Below are 24,758 nucleotides of genomic sequence, written 5' to 3'. Positions count from 1 at the left end.
AAGAAGAAAAATCCTGAAGAATTCCGAGTAGACTTTCATTTTACTCAAAGAATAAAGTTATGATCATGTGTCACATTGTTTAAATACGAAACATTAGCGGATGAAAGAAGTTTTCAAATATTAAATCATCTGTTTCTCTGAGTATATATATTTTTTTAAGTAAAAAAAAAGGTGTTTGTCTACACTCCATTGAATGAGTTTTGGGTTTTTAGTTTGAGCAACGAATTTACATCCGGTTATGCCAAGAGTTATTCCCCGTCCTGCCAGCAGTGCAAAACAAGTTGGGACCATGACAGGAGACCCAAATAAAGCAGTACCACTTCCTAGTGGTCCTGCGTCTCTGTGCTTTGACAAAGATGTCTTTATGAAGGTAATATTGCTTGCTGTTCATAAATAAACTCTCAGCTCTCAACCTGTATGTCATTTTAAATCTCTAATATTGGTGGCAGAACTTACTCAGTTTTCAGGAAAGGTTCAAAAAGCATAAGACAAAACTGAGGTTTAAAATGCACCCTATTGTACAAAAGTAACAATGTCTCAATTAGTCCGAGATTACTCTGACGTCCAACGGCTGTTTTGCCAGACAAGCTGGGGCCGTGGGACGTCAGAGCTCGTCCCATATCAAAAAGTGGATATTTGCCCGTCCAAAATAGATGCGCTGCTTCGTCGCTTCTGGTGCCAACGGACGGCCTTGGAATTATATAAATCAGGTATCAATTTGTTCATTTTTCATTTATCTCTTCATTTATGTATGTTTCACCTACCTGCCACCCTTTATTTTCTCATGCTTAGACAGTTTTCACAGTGACCCATCGGTTCAGACATTTTTACTTTTATTTTCAAATGGACGTCATGTTACGAGACCTCGAGACTCAAATATGCAAATATTTATACTTTTTTCACCTCCTTTACAGGAGATCAGTATTAAGCATTTAGTACCAACCACGTTAACATTCGGAAGCTCTCGGATATTGACGTTGCTTGTATTGTAAATGAGCGAGGTGTTAGATTATATATTCATATTGACCTATAGCCTGGAACACCGGCCCAATCTAGCTGCGCATCGCAAGGGCCAGGTGGGGAACAAATACCATGTGATCGATTCAGTGCCAGTTGACTCTGAATCTAAAGGGAGGCTGAATAAATATTTGCATAAATTTGATGTTTGATGTAAACCAGCAAAATTGAAATCCAATTCACACCTTGGTTATATGAAATCTTAAACTTTTAACTTTCTCACCAGGCGATTGCTGATAAGAATTAACCCTTTTCTGCTTACTAATTATCATCATACTAATAATTAGATATGATAACACTATACATCAATTCATAAAGAAAAATAATTACAGTCTAATTTTTACTAATTGATGTTAAACAAGAACTGATTGGATACAGATGTTAAACAAACATTGCGCGACAAAATTAGTATTAACCAATCATTAACAGGCAGTTTATTGATACACGCCTTGCTATACTGACAAGATTAGCCAGGACCCCAGGCTAATTGACCTAGGGTCATATGCATACATCATTTCCCATAGTCCATTGTGCCTTACATTTTTCTCGTGATCACATGACAATCTTTCAAAATGAAAGTCAAAATGCCAGAATCGGTGGGTCACTGTGAAAACTGTCTAAATATGTGATAATAAAGGGTGGCAGGTAGGTGAAACTTACATAAATGAAGAGATAAATGAAAAATGAACAAATTGATACCTGATTTATATAATTCCAAGGCCGGCCGTTGGCACCCGAAGGGACGAAGCGATGAAGCAGCGCATCTATTTTGGACGGGCAAATATCCACTTTTTGATATGGGACGAGCTCTGATGTCCCACGGCCCCAGCTTGTCTGGCAAAACAGCTGTTGGACGTCAGAGTAATCTCGGACTATATCTCAATGGGTCCATTTTCTCTGTATAATATAATAAATTTGAGCCATATTGCGGGTTGTGCCAGTCAGTCTGATTTTCATTATTTATTGGAACATAAATAATTTACACTTGTATGCAGATTAGTGTGCCATTATTTAAAACACTAATTGTTGTCACAAGTTATTGCATCGAAATTTAAAACATATGACAAGATATAAATGTACATGTATGTGTAGCTGTGATGATGTCGGAAGGTTATTTAGTTTAAACATATTTATTTATAGTGGATTGGGAAACAAGTTTTGCAACTTATATTAATCCCTTTCCACTTTGCGGGTGCGAGTGCTGCCTTGTAGCGGCATTAGCCCCCTCTTTTTTCGAAATCTACAAGGGTGTCTTTAACGTGCAAGAGATATGGCTCTCTCTTCACACAGGTCAGCCATTTATCGTCCCCTTCCGACGGACTATCATCGGTTATTTGTGTTATGGGTTATGGATTCCAGTTTGTTCTACTCATCATTATACATTTCGGTAATGCAATATACAAATAATTTATATGCAAAAATTCATATGCTATTGAATGTTGTCTGACAGGTACAGATATGTAGAGAAAATAATTTGTATGCCTCTGCCAATACTACCATAGGAGACAGGGCATTACGTGTACCCTTGACCTTCCATCTTTCAGTCTATATGTCACATTTTTTAAAACATTTATTTCAAGCATGAGCAGGGGCATTTGTATCCTCAGACACATTGTTCTTTCATTTTTAATCTTTTTCAAGCTTTGAGAGAAGGGTTGCAAATTTTATCAGGAGTAATCTGATTTGAGCCACTTTTTATTTACAGGATGGATTTGATGTAGATAATTTTGTGATGGAATGCAGGAGAAGAGTACCACTAGAGACATTGAGAGATGACCTGAACACCTACTTGAAAATACTCCGCAGTGCCATGATAGAACTTATTAATAAAGACTATGCTGATTTTGTCAATTTATCTACAAATTTGGTAAGGTTGTTGCTAGATATATAGTTGATTTACTAGGCATTTCAAATATGAATTGATTGAATGGTTGGTTCTTTGGTAAGCCAGAGGTTCAAATGTATAAGGAATGGAGATTATATCATCCCTTTTGTGACTACATCAACAAAGTTACAATAATCATAAAGTAAATCAAATCACTTAGAAAGAGATTAATGCAAAAAATGTACCAGTGAAAAATAAGTCGGTTTGCAGTTAAACTTTGAATGTACATTTTTGTACATGTACATTACTGTCAAACAATTATAGGCATTCCATCAAAATTTTTCAAGGTAAACAAATTATTAGTAAAAATGTGTCATTCAATAGCATTTATTCAAAATGTATCATTTTGATCCTTTACACAGATTTGGAATATCATATCATGTCTTACAAAATATATCTTAAACAACTAAACCTGATGAAAAATGAAAAATCATAGGAAGGAAATTTTAAACCAAACATGTGCACAGTGATAAAAGCTTTGATACAATTTTCTATTGGAATTCTTACATTTGAATTTATTAGTTGAAAAAATGGTATACTTTTTATGTATATTATGCATGTAAACATGGCATTCTCTTTAAAGCAAACATTGAGTCTTTTTTTTTTACATCACATACATGTACAATCTAGAGCATCTTTTCAGGTTGGAATGGATAAAGCTATCACTAATCTAACAGTGCCATTGGGAGAAATGAAAGACCAAGTTATGGTAAGTACTATGTTCTTCTTCTTTCAGTGTTGATTATGACTGATAAGATGAGAAGAAGTGAAACATTTGAATATTTATTTGAATAATAGCTGCAAAGTAATGTTAAATTCAGAGAAAACTCCTAGATACCTGGGCAGGCAAACAAAATTTTGAAACCAGACTTGTGTTTTGTCTACTAAACAGTCTCATCAGTGACTCTCGTATCTTATCATTCAACAATTTCCTTTTTACCGAACACTTACATCATTTTACACCTGACATCCAAGTTGAAATGTTTTGTCACATATTTCTCAGGAACTACAGTACAAGGATTTCTGAAATTTGGTTTCAGGGTTTATATGACATGTATAAGTCAGCTATACTGTAGCTCACAGTTTCACTTGTTTATTATGGATGTATGACAAGAAGTTGTCTTCTAAACCATGTTAACTATATAACTTACTTAAACATGTTAAACATTGAAGTATGAAATAAAATTTGAAGCACTGCTGACACAATTATTGAAGTGTTGAACCCTTTTCAATAACAGGAACAGAATTTATATATATATGCATTTTTTTAGTTTGTAATTAACATTGGTATATAATTATTGTATATCTTTTCATATAGACTGTGAAAGTTGCAATGGAAGAAGCTGTACATGCTGTTGAAGAAAAACTTAAACAAAGGGAGCAAATCAGGGAGAAAAAGGTATATAAATTTAAAAGTTACACAAAATTTGGGGCCATTGTGTAAAAAGTTGTCATCCATTGTATATGTTTTAAACTACTGGTATATCTTTATCTTTGTGCCATAGCAAATGTTTTTCACATATTAGGGTTTTAAAAAAATGAAGAAAAACATCTTGTGAAGTTGTCTAAGGTTAAATACTGATACCTTTTATTAAGAAGCAGTTTCTCACTAATTGTTGGTTTTAATTTTCCTTACTATTAGATCTTAGAAATAAGTCATGAAAACAAAGTAAAATAAATAATTCCATCTTTTCATTCTGAAAGGTTTGTAAGAATTGATTATTTAATTTCATAAACTTTGTACAAGTATTAGACTTTTTCAGTGTAAAATGAAAGTATGCAAAATGTTGTCTAAAAATAATTTTATCACATAGGTTTGAATGACATGTGCCTACATATTTTTCTGCTTCAGGCATGCTTACAGAGGCTGATGAATATCATAAGCTCAGTGGAGAAAATTGAGAAGCTACTGGGTATCTCAGACAATGAGTCCACTACTGGGTCAGTATTAAAAAAATCATTTTACAATCAAAAAGCTGCACATTCAAAGTAAAGAAACTCCTGAAAGGAAGGAGTCATTGCAAAAATTGTGTATCCCATGTTGAAAGACTGCCATGCTTGCAATTACTTTTTGAAAGTTCTGTTAATGACCTCTTGTCTTCCAGTTGCAGTCCTAATTTCCTATTTTCATCTCTGTTAACTTACTTACTTACTCAATTGTATAGCATAACCTAATTACCCCTTAGCAAACAGAGGTCAATCAATCTGTATCTATTCAAAAAGGAAACTTTAGAAGAATTTGGCTTGTAATAATTTTTTTGGTTTTTGTAATCTTGATTTTAAGTTTTATAAATGATTCAACTTCTTTGCAGAACACTGACTGGGCAGTTGATTGAAAGAGTAGCCAATGAATTCAACAAGCTACAGTTTAATGTTACAAAAAGCAAGGGACATGCATTAGTAGACAAAATTAGACCAGTAAGTTATCTTTCCTTGAAATAATAAGAAAATATTAAGACTTAAGTTATCAACTTTTAACACTATCTTTCTCATGTTTCAAACTAACCATCTGAAGAACTGTATCATTTTTATATAGTGCCAAAATGCAGTGTATATTTTATACTGTTTCACAAAAGTTTTCTTTACCGGTAATTACCTTTGGTCATGAATTTTATTGTCTTTAGTGAGAAGAAATTTCTAAAGTAATTCAGCATTTTAAAGCTGTTTATTGTTTGCTAATATGAAAGATAATGATATGTAGCCACTGATGGTTCAGTTCGTTTTATTTAAAACATACAATACTAAGAAAACTTGAAGTGTTCATGCATACAAGATCAGCCACTTGGATTATTAATATGGTTATCTCCCTTGTTACCCAGACAACTTCTGGCTCCAGTCCCAATTTTTTGTGTTGTAATTTTGACACAAGTATTTGTAGATACAGTCTATACATAAATTCTTTAGAAATTTGTATTTATCTGTAATTAAAGCAATTGATTGCATTACAATCTCTATGAAATTGAACTTGTTATCCATGTTTATTGAAATCAATGGAGGAAGAAGATATTAGGTAAATATCTGATCCTTGAATATAATCATGTTGATTAGATAGTTCATACCTACAGTTTTAATAGTAGTAGCTGTTGAATTATATCATATATAGGTATAGGAAGATGTGGTATTAGTGCCAATGAGACAACTTTCCATCCAAGTAACAATTTATAAAAGTAAACCCTTATAGGTCAAGGTACAGTCTTCAACACAGAGCTTTGGCTGACACTGAACAGCAAGCTATAAAGGGCCCCAAAATTAACTACTGTGGATTCATTTATTTTCGTGGGTATCAATTTTCGTGGATAGAGAAAAAAAGACGTTTCGTTGTATACGTAAATTCCTGGATCGCTGATTACAACACACAAAAAATAGATACGTAATTCTTGGATTTCTTTTTGATTTAGGAGATCATATAACCTCCTTGGTTTGATCAATAATAAAACAAAACAAAAAAGAAGGAATTCATTGAAAAAGTTGTGAATTGTCAAAATCCTCGCTTGGTCATTCTAGGTTAAAGTGTTCATTGATAACTTCAATCACAATAATGGACAGAGACAACTAATTATTTGTTGTTTTACAATTTATAAATTCTTGTCTGAATTCTATAAGGCATTCAAAACTTTATGATTGAAAGCTCATTTCCCTAATCACGATATAATAAACAGTGATATAAGTATAAGGTGTGAAAATAAATGTTCCTGTCATAAACAATATTACCTACGGGCAATATCCCCGTACTTAATCCTATTGATTTTTAATCACTGGTAAACCAAACTATGACACGGTAATTAACAACTTGCAGTTATTTTCCATGAACAGTTTTAATCAATTTTAAAAAGTAAATTATCACTGATATTCGATATATTTATTATAGATTTAATCAAAATACTTGTATCTTCTCTCAATAAAGAACATGTGTTATGTTACAATGTTTATCGCTGGTCAACACTATACTAGAACTGCATAACATATTCGGAAATAAACAACCGACTCCATACACATTTCTCTGGATTATTCTTCGTTGAATTCTTAAATTCGTGGTTCGCTGTGACCCACGAAACCCACGAAAATTGGTATACCACGAATAAAAATGAATCCACAGTAGTGTAAAACCATTCAAACTGGAAAACCAATTGTCTAATCTATATTAAAACAAGAAACGATAAAAACGTATGAACTACATAAACAGACAACAACTACTGTACATCAGATTCCTGACCTAGGACAGGTGCAAACATTTGCAGTGGGATTAAACGTTTTAATGGTACCAAACTTTCTCCCTTTTCTGAAACAATAGTAGAACATCACAAAGTATGTCCAGAGTTGATTATTTACCCTGTATATAACTTTTAAATCGTCTCCCTTTTATACAAATGGCAATGTTGTTTTAATTTCTATTTCAGAGAATAACAACAATCACAACAACACTGCAATACAGTTTAGAAGGACATTTTGTTGAGGGTCTAGAAAATGGAAATGTAGAAATCTTGCAGCAATGTCTCAGGACATATGCCCTGATAGATAAGATTAAAGACGCTGAAAATTTGTTCAGAATCAATGTTGTACGACCATATATGGAAAAGGTAATACATTGATTAAAACTGATTCAATATAAAAATAAGGATATGTGGTATGATTACCAAAGAGACACCTATCCACTAAAGTTCAAATGAAGTGAATGTAAGCAATTCTAAGCAACCGTTCAGCCTTCAACAATCAGAACAACCCATACTGTATAGTCGGCTATAAAAGGCCCTGACATGAAAAATAGGAAACAATCCAATTGGGAAAACTATCAGCCTAATTTAACTCAAAACAATTTAGGAAAAAACCAAAAATGACAGACAAAAATGTTTATTTTTGATTGAAAGAAAATAAACTTCTTACTAACAGTATAATTTCTTTTATTATGCTATGCGATAGCCAGAAAATGAGCTGTACATGTTAGCATCACTGTGAACAATATAATTGCCATATGACTTGATCGCAACTTGGTCGCCTTTCTTCAGATTTAATATGATACTGGTAGTCCCTGTATCATGATATATCCCATGCGCTGTTAGACTTTGTTGTCTGGTATTGTTAAGAGCAAGGTAGACTATCAGATATTTTGTACTGGAACTCAAGACTGTATAAGAAAACTGATAGACTCCAGCAACAGGTGCAGTAAAAGTTCCAGTGGTTGGGTTGTAGCCATTGAGTATATTGGTGACAACTTTGTCAAACTTTACGCTGCCACGTGTTCCAGGGTTTTTTGGCCTAGTCAGCAATGCTGAAAAGGCTGGAATTTCATTTCTACTCAAACAGTTACAGGTTTTATCTAGAATAAACATTTAAATAAATGAAATTGATGATTATTTATGGCATCTTGAGATTTTCACATTGTTAACATTTCTAAAAATAATAATGTTATTTTTAATGGAGACAATCTGTTATTTTAAAGTCAACCTCTAGTGGAAAAAATAAAAAAAAATATCAGATATACAATATGGAGAAAAATATTCAGGAAGAAGAGTTAAAAATTGTAATAAAACAGTTAATGGGATCTCATTGTATGCATTCGCCTAAGTTTACAATCCACAGAATAAGAGAAATTTCACCAAAATCAAGTTTATTGTCTCACCTTGACTAAGTTAAGTCCAGAAGGATGGTGTTCTGATTTCCATTGCATTACAACAATTTGTTGCAGTTTGTTATTAGATCATTTTAATTAAAATCGCTGATGATTAAGCAGTGAAACTTTGGTGTGCAGTTGAATTAACATTGACACATATTATAAATTACAGATAAAAACAATATATGTATGTTGTTGGGAATATAACATTTTTTTGTCCTCAATATGTAACAGGAGAAAGTCACGCTGAGCTTGGCTTTTCGTACCATTTCTGAAGCTTGCACAATTTTGATAATTTATGACAATGTACATTTATTGTACATTTATTGTTTATTCATACAATCAGTGGCTATTAACAGCCATTTGTTTTTGCATTTTTGTTATCAACTAATATAAAAATAGAATAATTTTATTTACCGTCACATGATCCCATAACAGTTTCTGCTAAAAACAATAATGTCAATACAATGCTGAAGTAACTCATCTTGATTTCTATGGCGATGTAGGACACCCTAAACGTTTCAATGATGTCACATTTTTATAGTGTTAGTAATCATGGAATCTCATGAATTGATGAAATCAAGCCATCAAGGAAATGAAATGGATATGGATAATGACATATAATATTAATTACAGGAATATAAACAGTTGATATTAATTTACTTTCCATAGATAAGTTGTTGAAATAATTAAGGAACTTATTTTGAAACTAAACTATTGATATTTTTTTTCCTTGAACACAGATTTCGTTTGAAAAAAAATATATTGATAGATTTTTCTTGATTTACAGATGAATGAAAAATATATGAGCTATATATGTCAATGTGATAGCAACCCACAAAACAAAACGTACCCAGATAAATCACATAATAAAATTGTCACTTGAACTTTTTAAAAATTTTAGTAAATGTTTTATGGACTAAAAGGCCAATGGAAGCTTTTGCTTAAACTTTATGTATGTTAGTCTTAATACATGATTATCCTAGTCCTAAGTTAGCTTTATCAAAATTCTTCTTGTCTGAAACCCCCAGGACGAATCTTTCCAAACGTTACCTGCATGTTCCTCAAGTCATTTTGTTTGTTATAGAATTTGGTCCATCAACAAACATGGCAGCTGATGATAGATATAGAAAATATAGGGTCAGCATATGTTTATAGTTTATATATTAAAATATATTATGGACAGAGGAAACATTTCAGAATGCCATTATCTACCCATATTTCTTTTTATTTAAAAACTATCAATTTATTCCTTTTAGAGTGATTACCCTTAAATGACTATTAGATGATCAACTGTAGTTAGTCATGGCTTTGAATATAACTGAAAAAGGAAAATTGGGGTAAAAAGAAGAAAAATTTGAAAAACATTTGAAATTATAAAGGGCTAATTGCTTCAGATTGTAGTTGATATTTGTAACCACCAATTAAAAAAGGGTGTTTACTTAATGAAAAAGTGGCATAAAATTCTGTAATGAAGTTACCACTATGATATGTGATGTTGATGATCCTTTGATTGATTACCAATCCATAACTACTCACATTTATTATCACCTTTAGCAATTATGGTTTTATTTTATAGGTAATCACAGAACAGTTCTTGAAAGCTAACAACCTTCAAGGAATGTATGCAAAAATCCTAGAGTTTGTGCCGCTGCATTGTAAAATTCTTAGAGATGTCACAACTGGGTAATATTTTCATCATCAGTTTCTGTAATCATCATTTTTGGAAATCATTGTTTCAACTTGTAATAAAAAATAAGTAAGAGGCGATTGTAACACTTATTACATGTTTTATGTTTTCTATGATATTCTTAAATTTGTCACTTGTCAAGGATAATCATACAGCTTTTTGCATGGCTAGAAATATTGCATTTTACCTTTTTGACCGACTGCTGTTGACAGAAATGCTTTCAGAAATCATATGGAGAAGCAAAGTAACATTTAAAAAAAGAAGAACAGAAAATGATAAAAGTTTAGGATTCATTTTAATTTGATGAAATAGATTCAGAATTATTTAGAGTTGAGTTACTATTTTAATTATGATTTCACTTATAAAATGCTTTTATGTAATATTTTATTTGTTTAATTTACTGGAAAACAGAGATGACAGGTATATATGCATTGTGGGAAAACACCCTATAGATTAGTAGTAACTAATTATCATTGAAGTTTATTGACGAATCAGCAAATTTTTATTACACTTCTCTTTCAGCATATCAGATTTCTAATATCAAAACTTTGAACTGTTATATGTTGTTTTTTTCTTCAGATTAAGTGCATTTTATTTGACACTTGCTTTTTTTAATGCATCTGTTTAATTCGTAATACAAATATTTTAGTTATTTAGTTATTTCTTATGATCTGCATTAAGTGAACACAGCATTTATTGTATTTTAGATAGAACTATGAACATTTTGGTTGGTGTTTTGAAAATTTAAGAAATGCTATTTTCTTCATTTACATGGAACATTTTGGTTACTATTTTGAAAATTTAAAATATGCTGTTCATTTCATTAACATTGAGTTTTTTTAAATTTTATTCTTTGAAGTTCCAATAACATTAGAAATTGTCTAAATTTAAGATCGCAGAAAATTTATCAAATTTATGGTTACTGCTTTGCTATCAACCTTTTCTAGATATTCATAAAGAATGTAAATCCTATATATGTAAACAAAGTGGACTCTTTCCATTTCCAATGAGGGATTTATTTATGTTTATGGTGATGATACTATTTAGAAATCACAGCAAAAATTATACAAGTGTTCAGTAATTTTCTTGAATTTAAAAAAAATTATAATGGATTGGAAAAATGCAATTTGATTCAGTTGATTTTACCTAAAATTTATCAAAGTTTGGCTAAAATAATAATGTTATTATTTTAAGCCTTCTTTAAAATTAAAAATGGTGATAATTGAATTACTGTAAATTCAGAAATTATTGCTTGCATTTATTATTGTGATTTTGTCATTTAAGACTAAAATGCAATTTCAATTTTTGCAATATTGAGAAAAATCCTGTTTAATTCATATATAAAATTACAAAATGCGAGATTAAATTATTGCGATTATAACCCTGTTGCATTTTTCGCAATAATAAAAGCATCACAATAATTTACAGTACTATGCAAGAAAGTATGCAAACACATGAATAGTTTTTGGTGTGATAACGTCTGTTTCTGATTCTTTTTAATATTATTGTTTTATATATGGCACCAGTATAGAAAATCCAGTCATATTTTAATCATGGTATGAAATCATGTGATATGTTTAAAAATTATAAACTAGTTTTGTGCTCCCAAAGTTCATGCATAAAAATTTTGGGAGGAGTTACATTAGCAGTTTAGCAGAAGTAACCTAAATTGCTGTACAGATTGTTACCTCTTTCTTTTATTATTATCATTAAGCATGATAAACATTATGAATGCATTATACCATAGACTTTATAAATAAAGTATATGAATTTTTTATTTATAAGTTGTTGATTTTAGAGGTACTCTACAGTACAGTGTTTTATTTCAATGTAAATAGTCACTGTTAACCTAAGGAACATACTGGTAGTAATTTAAACAAAAATGAACAATAATTTAGGTACAAAGGATGTGGATTCATTTATTTTGGTAAAAAGAAAATTTAGTACATTGTATGCCACAAATAAGAAATGAATCTTAACTACTTTGTAAATAACTTAATATACCATTTAAAGGAGTTGTGGGGTAGATTAGACAACCCAGGGAAAAATGTCATCAAAACCAATTTGTACCATATTTTAAAGAGTAATCTGTAACAATGTATGCGAGTAATCCGTAACAATGTGTGCCAGCCTATACCAAAATGAAAGTTCCTGTTTTTATAGATTTGGGTGTAGATTTAAGCAACGAAATTGATCAGAAATATTTTCTACATTTTGAAAATTGTTTTGTTTATGTGAATATGACGAGTGCTGGCGATAAAATCATAGCATTTGTTATAATGATGTACATACTTCTATTGTAGTTCATCTGATACAGTAAGAGGTTATGACTTTTTAGTAAATGCTGTCTGGCCTGAGGTCGTCAGTGATATAGAAGCAGGAACTTCATCAATATTTGCACCTGGAAATCCAGCAGCTTTTCATCAGGTAAATACAAGTTTATTAGAAACTCTTTTAGCTGTTAACACATTGAATGAAACATGAAAAGATAAAAGGAATTACCAAAAATATCAGACCTCACCAACAACCTAAATATCAGACCACACTAATAACCTACATCTGACTCAAAAAAGAAAATTAGAAACAATGAAAAACAACAATCAACTACTTGTAGGACAACATCATGTCCAAAGTTTACTCTTAGCAATATACGGTAGGTGAATGTAGAGTAAAATATTTGATTTCTGGCTTTCCTTGTACTGAAATAAAATTCTTAACATTTATAATTGGGATTTTATACTTTTATTGATTTAATATTAACATTCTTAGTACATGTAGTCACAAAAAATCAGCATTTCCTTGTACTAAAATAAAAAATTCTTAAGGATGTACTTAGGTGAGGTTAGGTGAAAATTAATAAATTAAGAAGTTAAAATTTATACTATAAGCTGGTAGAGCATCAATTAAGGATAAAAATAAGCTAAAAATATTGATAGGTCATGGACCTCCTTTTCGAGATAATTGAGATTTAAAATATGGCGGGAAAAGACTGACTCTGACTTTTACCTTATATTTGCATTGGTATTATTGGGTCTCAAAACAAAAGAAAGAAAATTAAGAATCTTCTAAAAATTTGGTAAATGACCTGTCCTGAGGTATTTAGTCATATACGAAAAAATAAATGGGTGTTGTGGGGCAAAATATTTTACATTGTTTTGTATGGAAAAACACCAAGGAGTCCAAACATTTGACACAAATTCCAAAACCTCACCTAAGTACATCCTTAACAATTCAATTCAATTCAATATTTTATTTACGTTTCACCTTATGTATAAAATTACACAATACATTTAAAAAAGATACATTTTGTATACATAAGCCAATCTGTACAGATTTATGAGAGACGATAATCAACTTAAACAATGTGTATATGTACATAATAAATATTAAATCTGAATGGTAAAATTATACATCAAAAGCATTCAATTATTATTTACAATACAAAACTTCTCAGCGTCTTTTAAGAATAAAATTACAGGTTTTGGCACATAGCCTTATAATATCTTGATTCGAAAATAAAAATACCATTTTCTGACTATCTGTAAAACTATTTTAAAGTGTTCATCAATTTTAAGAGACTCAGTAAAAAGAACTTGTCTAAGATCATTATAAACAGGACAATGAAAAATAACATGCTATTCATATTCGACAGTATAAAAACAATTAAAACAACATCTCTTTTCCGGCGGCAAATTTTCATACCTCCCAGTTTCCTGTCTAGCATATAACATTTATAATTGGGATTTTATACTTTTATTGATTTAATATTAACATTCTTAGTACATGTAGTCACAAAAAAATCAGCATGTTGATCTCAAGTCTTTCTTGCAAGCATGCAAATATATATTCCCAAAAGCCTAGGAAATACTAATGTTATTGCTGCTATACTTAGGGCCAATCAGATTACAAATAATTATTATTGCAATCTGACCATCTCTAAGGTTTACTTATCTAAAGTATTTTTTTTCTTGAACATTTATTTGATATTGTACGGTGTTGCTAAAAAATGATTCTAAATTTGGATTTTCCATTAAAGAGATACCAGTACATGTGAAGAGGGAAACAATTAATTTGCTAATTCAGTAAACGAGTACCAACTTTTGAAATTTAAAAAAATAGGATATGATTAGTAATTAATACAATTTATTTGCAGAAATACAATACCAGTATGGATTTTCTGTGTAAATTTGAGAAACTTTCTGGATCTAAAGCCAGTGTTAAAAGATTAAGAGAACATCCAAGTTACCATACATTTATGAATAAATGGAGTCTACCAGTATATTTCCAGATTAGGTAATTCATTATTTGTTTTATCCAAAATGAAGGTGTAAGAATCAGTGGAAGATATCAAAGGAAAATTCAAAACTCTGAAGTTCAGAGAAAGTGACAACACCGTGTGGCAAATGGCTGAAAACTAACTACCGTTAATGATAAAAGATATAAGATGATGTGGTATGAGAAGACTCTCCATCTGATATGTCCACCAAACAATACATTGAAAACTGAAGACTGAGCAGAGCAGCACATGCCCTACAAAAATCTAAATTCATATGAATTATACTGAAAAACAACAAATGACAGAATCAAATGAAAGGCTGCAAGGGATTTAATTTTAGAAAAAAAAATATGCTTTGTTTGCACAATGTACAATCATTTTACTTTGCATTCTGTTGTTTATTTAAATAATGTTACTCTATGCAGATTGCTAGCAGACTAATATTTTGAATTTTTTTTTATATAATTTTTTCAGGTTTCAAGATATAGCAGGACAGTTAGAAACAGCTCTGTGTACTGGTTTAAATACAGTGACAGGTTAGTACATATATCAATAAATCAGTGACAATTGGAGTGATATAAAAAGTAAATTTTAAAAATTCAATTTTCTTAATGGTATATGAGGAGGAAATGTAATTTGATTGCCATGAGTCAATTATCTACCGAAGGACCAAAAAGAAATGAAAGCACAATTCTGTATGCCACCTAACAGCTTCAACAATCGTTACTTTAAAAATCTTAACAGTCAAGGCCCATGGTAGAATTAGTTCTTATTACATTCCAAAATTCTCCAAATGGAAATCTATATCATTGATAGGGGTTAGAAGTGCTTCCTTGTTAATAATTTTAGTTTCTTTGTTATTGTTGTTTTTTTCAATGAGCATGTCTATATTATACAGGTAATAAACATTTCCATCTACATTCAACCGTAACATTAGAGGAATGTGTGCGGAGATGTTGGGAAGAGGATATATACCTGCAGCCTCTGTGTCAGAAATTCTGGAGGCTCACATTACAGATGTTCAGTAGATATGCCACATGGATTCATGATTTATATCAAGATGAGGTAGGAAACATATGTCTTCCTTGGAAAAATCAAGCATATTCATTGCAAACATGATTTTTATGAGTCTTATTGGGGATATTTGATGATTTAACAACATAATCATGGAATAGTCCTACAATGATTTGGAAATAGTATAAATAAACTCATCATAGAAAAATTAACCTCTTTATTCAGCTGTGAAAAATACACAGGGATTCTTTCTATTAAACCTAAGATTAACTAACAGAAACAAAAAATGATTAAAATCGATTAATATTTAAAAGCTTTAAGGTAGCACAATACAACGATTTTTCATCCCCAATCAGACATCTTTAAACTCATGTAATTCCACTCATCTTTCTTCAAATTTTATAAAGGTACCAAAAGAAAGAAGATGGATTAATCTTTCAAATTGTGATAATTTCATTATGACATAATTATACCTCACGCAATGGGTTGCGGAGGGTATAATGTTTTTGACCCGTCCGTCCGTCAGTCCGTCCGTCCGTCAGTCCGTCCGTCAGTCCTGTTTCTTGTCATCGCAACTCCTCTCAAACCACACAACAGAATTTCATGAAACCTTTTCAGATAGTAAGGACATACTATGTAGTTGTGCAAATCGACAGGAAATTGCGATTCAATTTTTTTTCTAGGAGTTACGCCCCTTTGAACTTATTTACTTTAATGTACTACTGCAACAGTTTGTCATCGCAACTCCTCTCAAACCACACAACAGAATTTCACGAAACCTTTTCAGATAATAAGGACATACTATGTAGTTGTGCATATAGACGGGAAATTGCGATTCAATTTTTTTTCTAGGAGTTACGCCCCTTTGAACTTATTTACTTTAATGTACTACTGCAACAGTTTGTCATCGCAACTCCTCTCAAACCACACAACAGAATTTCACGAAACCTTTTCAGATAATAAGGACATACTATGTAGTTGTGCATATCGACGGGAAATTGCGATTCAATTTTTTTTCTTGGAGTTACTCCTCCTTGAAACTTATTTGTTTCAATGTACTTCTGCAACAGTTTGTCATCGCAACTCCTCTGAAACCACACAACATAATTTCATGAAAGTTTGTAGATAATAAGGACATACTATGTAGATGTGCATATTGACACGAAATTATGATTCAATTTTTTTTTCTTATACAATTTTTTTTTCTTACACATATTTTATTTCTCCAATGACAATGTTGGGACGTGGGGTATGTGAGCGCGCTCACTAAGGTTCTTTAATTATTACATAATTAATTGTTATGTAGTTGCCATATTGTAATGTCCATACTTGAATGAATTTAGCTTCTTTGTTATTCATAGCATCCCAAAATATTTTATAGATTCTTGCACAGCACAGTTTGACCTCCAAAACTGTGTCTCAGATTTTTATACGACCGCAAAAATTTAAATTTTTCGTCGTATATTGCTATCACGTTGGCGTCGTCGTCCTGCGTCATCTTGCGTCGTCGTCCGAATACTTTTAGTTTTCACACTCTAACTTTAGTAAAAGTGAATAGAAATCTATGAAATTTTAACACAAGGTTTATAACCACAAAAGGAAGGTTGGGATTGATTTTGGGAGTTTTGGTCCCAAAATTTTAGGAATTAGGGGCCAAAAAGGGCCCAAATAAGCATTTTCTTGGTTTTCGCACTATAACTTTAGTTTAAGTAAATAGAAATCTATGAAATTTTGACACAAGGTTTATGACCACAAAAGGAAGGTTGGGATTGATTTTGGGAGTTTTAGTTCAAACAGTTTAGGAATTAGGGGCCAAAAAAGGGCCCAAATAAGCATTATTCTTGGTTTTCGCACAATAACTTTAGTATAAGTAAATAGAAATCAATGAAATTTAAACACAAGGTTTATGACCACAAAAGGAAGGTTTGAATTGATTTTGGGAGTTGAGGTCTGAACAGTTTAGGAATTAGGGGCCAAAAAGGGGCCCAAGTAAGCATTATTCTTGGTTTTCGCACCATAACTTTAGTATAAGTAAATAGAAATCTTTGAAATTTAAACACAAGGTTTATGACCATAAAAGGAAGGTTGGGTTTGATTTTGGGAGTTTTGGTCCCAACAGGTTTTTAGGAATAAGGGGCCCAAAGGGTCCCCAAATTGAACTTTGTTTGATTTCATCAAAAATTGAATAGTTGGGGTTCTTTGATATGCCGGATCTAACTGTGTATGTAGATTCTTAATTTTTGGTCCCGTTTTCCAATTGGTCTACATTAAGGTCCAAAGGGTCCAAAATTAAACTTAGTTTGATTTTAACAAAAATTGAATCCTTAGGGTTCTTTGATATGCTGAATCTAAAGATGTACTTAGATTTTTGATTATTGGCCCAGTTTTCAAGTTGGTCCAAATCGGGGTCCAAAATTAAACTTTGTTTGATTTCATCAAAAATTGAATAATTGGGGTTCTTTGATATGCCAAATCTAACTGTGTATGTAGATTCTTAATTTTTAGGCCCGTTTTCAAATTGGTCTACATTAAATACCAAAGGGTCCAAAATTAAACTAAGTTTGATTTTAATAAAAATTGAATTCTTTGGCTTTTTTGATATTCTGAATTTAATCATGTACTTATGGGCCCAGTTTTCAAGTTGGTTCAAATCAGGATCCAAAATTATTATATTAAGTATTGTGCAATAGCAAGAAATTTTCAATTGCACAGTATTCAGCAATAGCAAGAAATCTTCAATTACACAGTATTGTGCAATAGCAAAAAATGTTCAATTGCACAGTATTGTGCAATAGCAAAAAATCTTCAATTGCACAGTATTGTGCAATAGCAAATATTTTCAATTGCACAGTATTGCGCAATAGCAAGAAATATCTAATTGCACAATATTGTGCAATAGCAAGAAATTTTCAATTGATTGGAGTTATCTTTCTTTGTCCAGAATAGTAGTTGAATCAACTTAAATCATTGTTTTACACAATGCACAATGTATATTCACTTTTACTTCCAACTGATAAATTAAAACACTCTTTACCATTCAGTGATAACAATCACGTTTTGTTACATTTTAATATTTTATGATGTATTTAAATGAGTAGTTATTGTTGCAAACTCCATTAGAAATTTGAATTGAGATCAGTTTTGAAAAAAGGGAAAGGGGGATGTGAAAAAAAAATGGTGGTGGGGGGGGGGGGGGGGTGTTTAATTTTTCTCATTTCAGATTTCATAAATAAAAAGAAAATTTCTTCAAACATTTTTTTGAGAGGATTAATATTCAACAGCATAGTGATTGCTCAAAGACAAAAAAATTATATTTTAAGTTCATTAGACCACATTAATTCTGTGTCCAAAACCTATGCTTGTGTCAACTATTTAATCACAATCCAAATTTAGAGCTGAATCCAGCTTGAATGTTGTGTCCATACTTGCCCCAACCATTCAGGGTTCAACCTATGCGGTCGTATAAAGCTGCGCCCTGCAGAGCATCTGGTTCCTATTGTTTTTCATTCTCTCATAAATCTTCAATGAAGTTTGCAACATCGATTCATAAGAGACCACTAAATTCAATTGGGTATAAAATTTGTTCTATTGATGTTTTTGGAAATCTTAGACAGTTTGGGAGGTCAAGCTGTGTTGTACAAGAATCTCTAAAATATTTTGGGATGCTATGAAGAACAAAGACGCTAAATTCATTCAAGTGTGAACATCACAATATAGCAACTAATTACCTAATAAATTAATTGTGTAATTAATATGTCATAATGAAATTATCACAATTCGAAAGATTAGTCTTTCTTCATTCTTTTGGTACCTCATTTATAAAATATAAAGAAGGATGAAATGAATTACATCAGTTTAAAGTTGTCTGATTGGGATTGAAAAAATCTTTGTATTGTGCTAACTACACATCATCATCAAGATAATCAACATGTTTTAGCTGGCTGAAATGCCAAGTGAGCTTTTCTCATCAATTCTGTCTTTATTACATAGTTGAATTGTTTCACAATTCCTACACAATTCCTGGGAACAAAAATTTTACTTCATGATATGAGCTCTTGTTCATCCTTGAAGGTCATATGATGACCTGTAGTTTTTATTTTTGGCTGAAATGCTTTGTTTGAATGTGGTTCTTATTGCCCTATATGTCTTTCTATAATGCTGAAAAAAGTTTTGATGCTTACATTTGTAGATTGTAAACAAGAAAAGTTCAGAGGTTAAACCAAATCCAGTAAATGAAGACAATCCTCCAGAAGGCCAGCAACAGAATGATGGACCAACAGTACCAGTACAACCTCCTATAACAAATGGTCAAATACTTTGTCTTATATCTGATGTGGAAAGTCTGTCACAGCAGGTATTAAGATTGATCTTTATCTCCCTTTTCTCTCCAGCTGTAATTTCTTAAAGGGGCATTAGCTACGAGATATATGAAAAATCTAATATATCTTTTTTTTATGCTCAATCATTAATGAAATGCAAATAGCGAAATAATAATTCCCTGTTAGCAGCCAATATGGTTCAATTTTGTCAATACATGTATAAGCAAAAAAATCATTGATTATGAATTATTCACGTGCAAGTGCATAATTCGACCTCAATGAATGAGTAATCATGTGAACTTCAATTTAACCTTTAGCTTGAGAGTAGCACGTGAATTGTATGTGTAAAGTTATTTAAAGGAAAAGAATGTCAACATTGAAAGTGAAACAAAGGTAAATCATTTGAATGACTGATTAGATCCACAAAAAACATTCTTATGAGGTAAAAATGATGATAAACATGTATTTTTCATCTATAATATATGGATCTATTTATATTTATATTTATGTTTACATTGCTTATATGGTCATTGGATGACTTTGAAGGTCAACTCAATAATTAATTAGATGGCGTCTAGACTCAAATACACACGAAACGAAGCTACATATTTTTATGCCCTTGCCCTGTCAATTGCTTAATTTAGACTTTTGATGGTTGGGATAAATGTTTTACATTGTTATAAATCAAATATTAAAATTTGATTAAAATCGGTGAAAATGAATTTGACAGCTAGTGCCCCTTTAAACTGTTTTTTTTAAATTTTGTGTTTAAGTTTTATAAACCAATCAAAACCCATATAAATACCTGTGTAATTTTGTTTATTGCAACCACTTCTATTTTAAGGTATCAATAATATTTGCAGACATATTGAAACCAAGATTGTGTGACTTGGGAGTTGATAATGTAGATTCTTTATTAGGTAAGTCTCAAAGGTATTTTAAAATAAGTTTGTAACATTAAGATTGACAACTGTGTTCCTTTGCAATTTACACAAAGAATATTGAAAAAAGTTCTGAATTCTCAGTAAATAGTGAAGTCAGTGTTATCCATATACATTTTAAAGAAGTTTCAAATAAAATTGTCTACACTTTGGGTTTCTAATTATTATAAATGATTAGAAGGGTTTTAGAAGACACCATGTCTTATACATTTCAATGTCCAAAAGTTTTTTTTTCAAATTCTATTTATTAAATTTTATACAGAATGCTTCATTCATTATTTTGACATCTCAAAGTAAATATAAATGGCTTACACAATGATTATAGAATTTATTTTCTCTATACATTTATCTGCATTTTCATAAAAAAAAATCAATGTAGTTGTCACAAAAGAAAATTGAATTACAGATAATATCAGAGAGAGCAGTGACCAGATTAAATCTGAACTCCCACAATTCCAGAGTTATATTGTACAGGATGTGTGTAGTCAGTGTGCTGTACATCTAAAACAAGTCAATGACATTCCAAGGTTATACAGGAGAACCAATCGAGAGGTATGGTATTACAAAATATCAGAATAGTATTCCATAGAACTTTGAATCATTAAAATCACATTAAAATTCTAAGAAATGCATTTCAATGAAAAAGAAATTTACATATTAAAAAATCAATATAAAAAATGAAGAAAAGATTTCTTAATTTTGTGTTATTTTCTTTAATCAATATTTCAGGCCATAAAACTAATGAATATTTACAACCTTGCATGCACTTTAAGTCAAACCTTTCAACACCAAACCCTGCACAAACTGGAATTCTTTCGGCAATGAAAAAAAATATTGAGACAAAGAATATTTTTCGTAAAATATGCAACTCAAACAATTGATTGGAATGACCTTTAACTTTTAGTGAGGTGTAAGCTTTTGATTTTAACTTTAAAATATGTCAGTACTCCAAAAGTACAATGTAGAGCTAGTGAACTTTAAGAAACCTTTTGATTTGGTTTTACTTATGGTATACCTTTTCAATTTGATTAACCATTTCAGGTACCTAGTAAGCCCTCCCAGTATATACAAAATGTTTGTAAACCACTCACAAATCTACTGGAGGACAGTGGCAGTGTTCTTAGTGAAAGTGTCAAGAATGGTCTCTTGCAGGATATATTTTCTTCACTTGCTGAACAGTATGTATTCTCTGATTACATTTTTTCGTAGAATAATCTCTAAACAAAACAAAGCAATAAATATGACAACAAAATAAAAACCACTAAAAAGAAAAGTTGTTGGTAGAGTAAGCAAACGGTTATCATATAAAACTTAAAAAATATTACTCTGTGAAAAGCTATTTCTAAATGAATCTACCAGAGATTTACTGGACTTTCATTGATCATATAAGCAATTTTACCTTACAAACCTGGTACTGTTTAAAACATTCACCATGAAATTCAGGTAAAGTTGACTAGTTGCAAAAATTTGATTACCACCTGACTAAGTTTGGTAATCAATGGTATTTTTGATTATACACATTTTGTTGACAACTACACATAATTTTCTATTGAAAATAGTTAGATGGGGAAAAAAATTTAAAACAAAAACACAGTTAGATTTGTCTCATTAGAGTTTTATATACATGTATTGGGTTTTGTCTAAGACACATTCTGACCACCAACCTATATTATTTCCCCCAGTTATTGGCAAATACTTAATAACAGACAAATTTTCACTTATATATTAAAACTAAAACAGAATTTCCACTTTCACATTAATACTTATATTGTTGATGTTTAGATATTATTCTTCAACCTCTGATGTTCTGACTTCTGTAAAGAAAATGGAGGAGAGTTTAAAAAGACTGAAGAAGGGAAGAGGGACAGATAAGAGTTCAGGATCTCAAGGGTTTACAGATGATGATAAGATACGACAGCAAGTTATGATAGATATAGAAAACTATGGGCAGCAGGTATGTAAATAACTTGACCATTGTCATTCAAAAACCATTTTAATTGCCTAGTATTGTTGTTTATTTTAAGAAGAAATAGTTTAATTGTCTAATGTTTACATGTTAAATAACAATAGCTACCAGATGTGCATTTTTACAATAAATGTCTCTTCAGTGATGCTCAATGCCTAATTATTTGAAAATCCAAAAACTAATAAAAACATATTTCAATCTAATAATACTTATATGCTTTGCATATTAAGGAATATGTTGAAATGATTGGTCGAGAGGACTTCCGGTAGTTGATCTTGACTTGGCAAATACTTAATAACAGAGGTTATTTTTCAAAAGACAATGTTGACCAAACTTCTTTTTGTAACAAATTTAAACAAGATGGCAGCGATAATAACGCCCACATTAACAAAATTTATTTTCACTGCACGTTACTGGTTAAATTAAAAATACAAAAAGACATTTGTTTACATGATAACAAGAGTTTTTGCAGTTTTTATCAGATAGCAAATTTCATTGGGTACATATTTATGTGTTAACCAGCAAATATATACATGCGCCAGGCCTATTCAATGAGATAAATATACAATTTACGTGTGATAGAGGTAACCAGTTTTGAAAAATATATTTTTAAAGAATTATAAGGATTAAATGCCAATTTAAAGGAATTTATTGGTGTATAAACTTGACCAAATCATTTGTGAGTGAATTGGTTGAGTTTATACACCAATAAATTCCGTTAAAAAGGCGTTTAATCCTATAATATTATCCGTATTTTCAAACCAGTACCAAAGTAAAAATGATAATGTTATCAGTAACAGAACTTTGAATTGTTTGATAAAAGCCAATTCAAGATATTCACAGATTTAAAACACGGTAGCATATACATATCCTTAAATTTTCAAAAAAAACCCCAAATCTATCAGAATACAAATGAAACCAGAAAAAAATCAACCAAAAAATCAACCAAAAACAAAAGAACCAAAAGCAGTAGATAATATTTGAAGACAAAACAAGCAATAAACAAGGAGACAGGATATATATAATTAAGGTGGTACCTAACACTACAGGGAGATAACTCTGTAATATCAGCTAAACGTTTTAATTAAGTTTCATTGTGAAGGCAATGTAAAGCTTCTCAATGATCAAAATTAGTGTTTGTCAAACTGCTATATAACCAGTGTAATTTTTCTGATAAAACGCTTGGTTCAAATTTTTTGAATTTTTTATATTTTTGTAAAAGGGTCAAAGTAAATACTTTGTCAAAATTTTACGAAAATTAAACGAGCCAAATTAATTTTAGGGAAAGTGTTGGGTACCACCTTAAACTTATTTATGATTTTATTATAATAAAGTATGAAAATGAAATAGTATGAAATTTAAGCAGTATAAGTCATTTGTAAGTGAGTGACACCAAAAAAATAGATGAGATATAATAATCTTTTGCAACTTTTAATGATAAATATTTTTTTGGTATTTTGTAGATAACAAATTATGGTGTGGACCCAGCAGTGCTAGAACATTATCAGAAATTACTTCAGTTGTCAAGTGAAGCCAAATCTGCTATGACTACCAGTAACTAACTGTGATAATTTTTATACAGAGGGATAATATATTAAATTAATATGGGATCATCATCTGTGTTATTTATTTTCCGTTTTTAATGTGATGTCCAGATTTTGGTATATGCCCAAATAAAATATTAGCAAAGCCATGATCAACCAAACAGATAACTGTCAAATACACTTTGTGCACATAACATTGCTGGTTAATCATGCCACAGAAATGCATATCAATTTTAGTACTTTTCCTTTTATAAATGAACTGCATCTGTAGTCTCGTGGTAGTGTACTTACCTGGAATGAGAGGTGTTTGAAAATTTGCATTTGTGCTACTTTGCTTAGCATGCAGCATTTATGAGTAAGAGCAAAAACTTGTCAGCTCAGAGTCAGAATAATGTGTCCAGACAGCGTTACATGTATATATGCAGACTGTTACAAAGCAGGGTTTATATTCTTATCACATTATAATGTTCTCATCCTGAAAAGTGTAAATTCAGAAAT

General features: G+C 30.9%; 1 protein-coding gene across 1 annotated transcript; it reads left to right on the top strand.

Annotated features, from left to right (window-relative positions):
- The first annotated feature begins 2 nt into the window (after positions 1–2).
- LOC139516190 (conserved oligomeric Golgi complex subunit 2-like) lies at positions 3–24,332 on the top strand. Its single transcript, XM_071306112.1, has 18 exons — positions 3–370; positions 2,723–2,884; positions 3,546–3,611; positions 4,221–4,301; positions 4,755–4,843; positions 5,215–5,320; positions 7,300–7,479; positions 10,090–10,196; positions 12,504–12,627; positions 14,354–14,493; positions 14,951–15,012; positions 15,375–15,541; positions 19,680–19,844; positions 20,654–20,729; positions 21,157–21,302; positions 21,792–21,928; positions 22,533–22,704; positions 24,180–24,332. Exons 1-18 carry the CDS (start codon positions 239–241, stop codon positions 24,276–24,278), a joined length of 2,211 nt encoding a protein of 736 aa, XP_071162213.1. The 5' UTR covers positions 3–238; the 3' UTR covers positions 24,279–24,332.
- Positions 24,333–24,758: the final 426 nt, after the last annotated feature.

This window comes from Mytilus edulis, chromosome 3, assembly GCF_963676685.1.
Source record: "Mytilus edulis chromosome 3, xbMytEdul2.2, whole genome shotgun sequence".
In the NCBI taxonomy this organism is placed as follows: Eukaryota; Metazoa; Mollusca; class Bivalvia; order Mytilida; family Mytilidae; genus Mytilus; species Mytilus edulis.
This window is presented reverse-complemented; position numbering and strand designations above follow the sequence as displayed.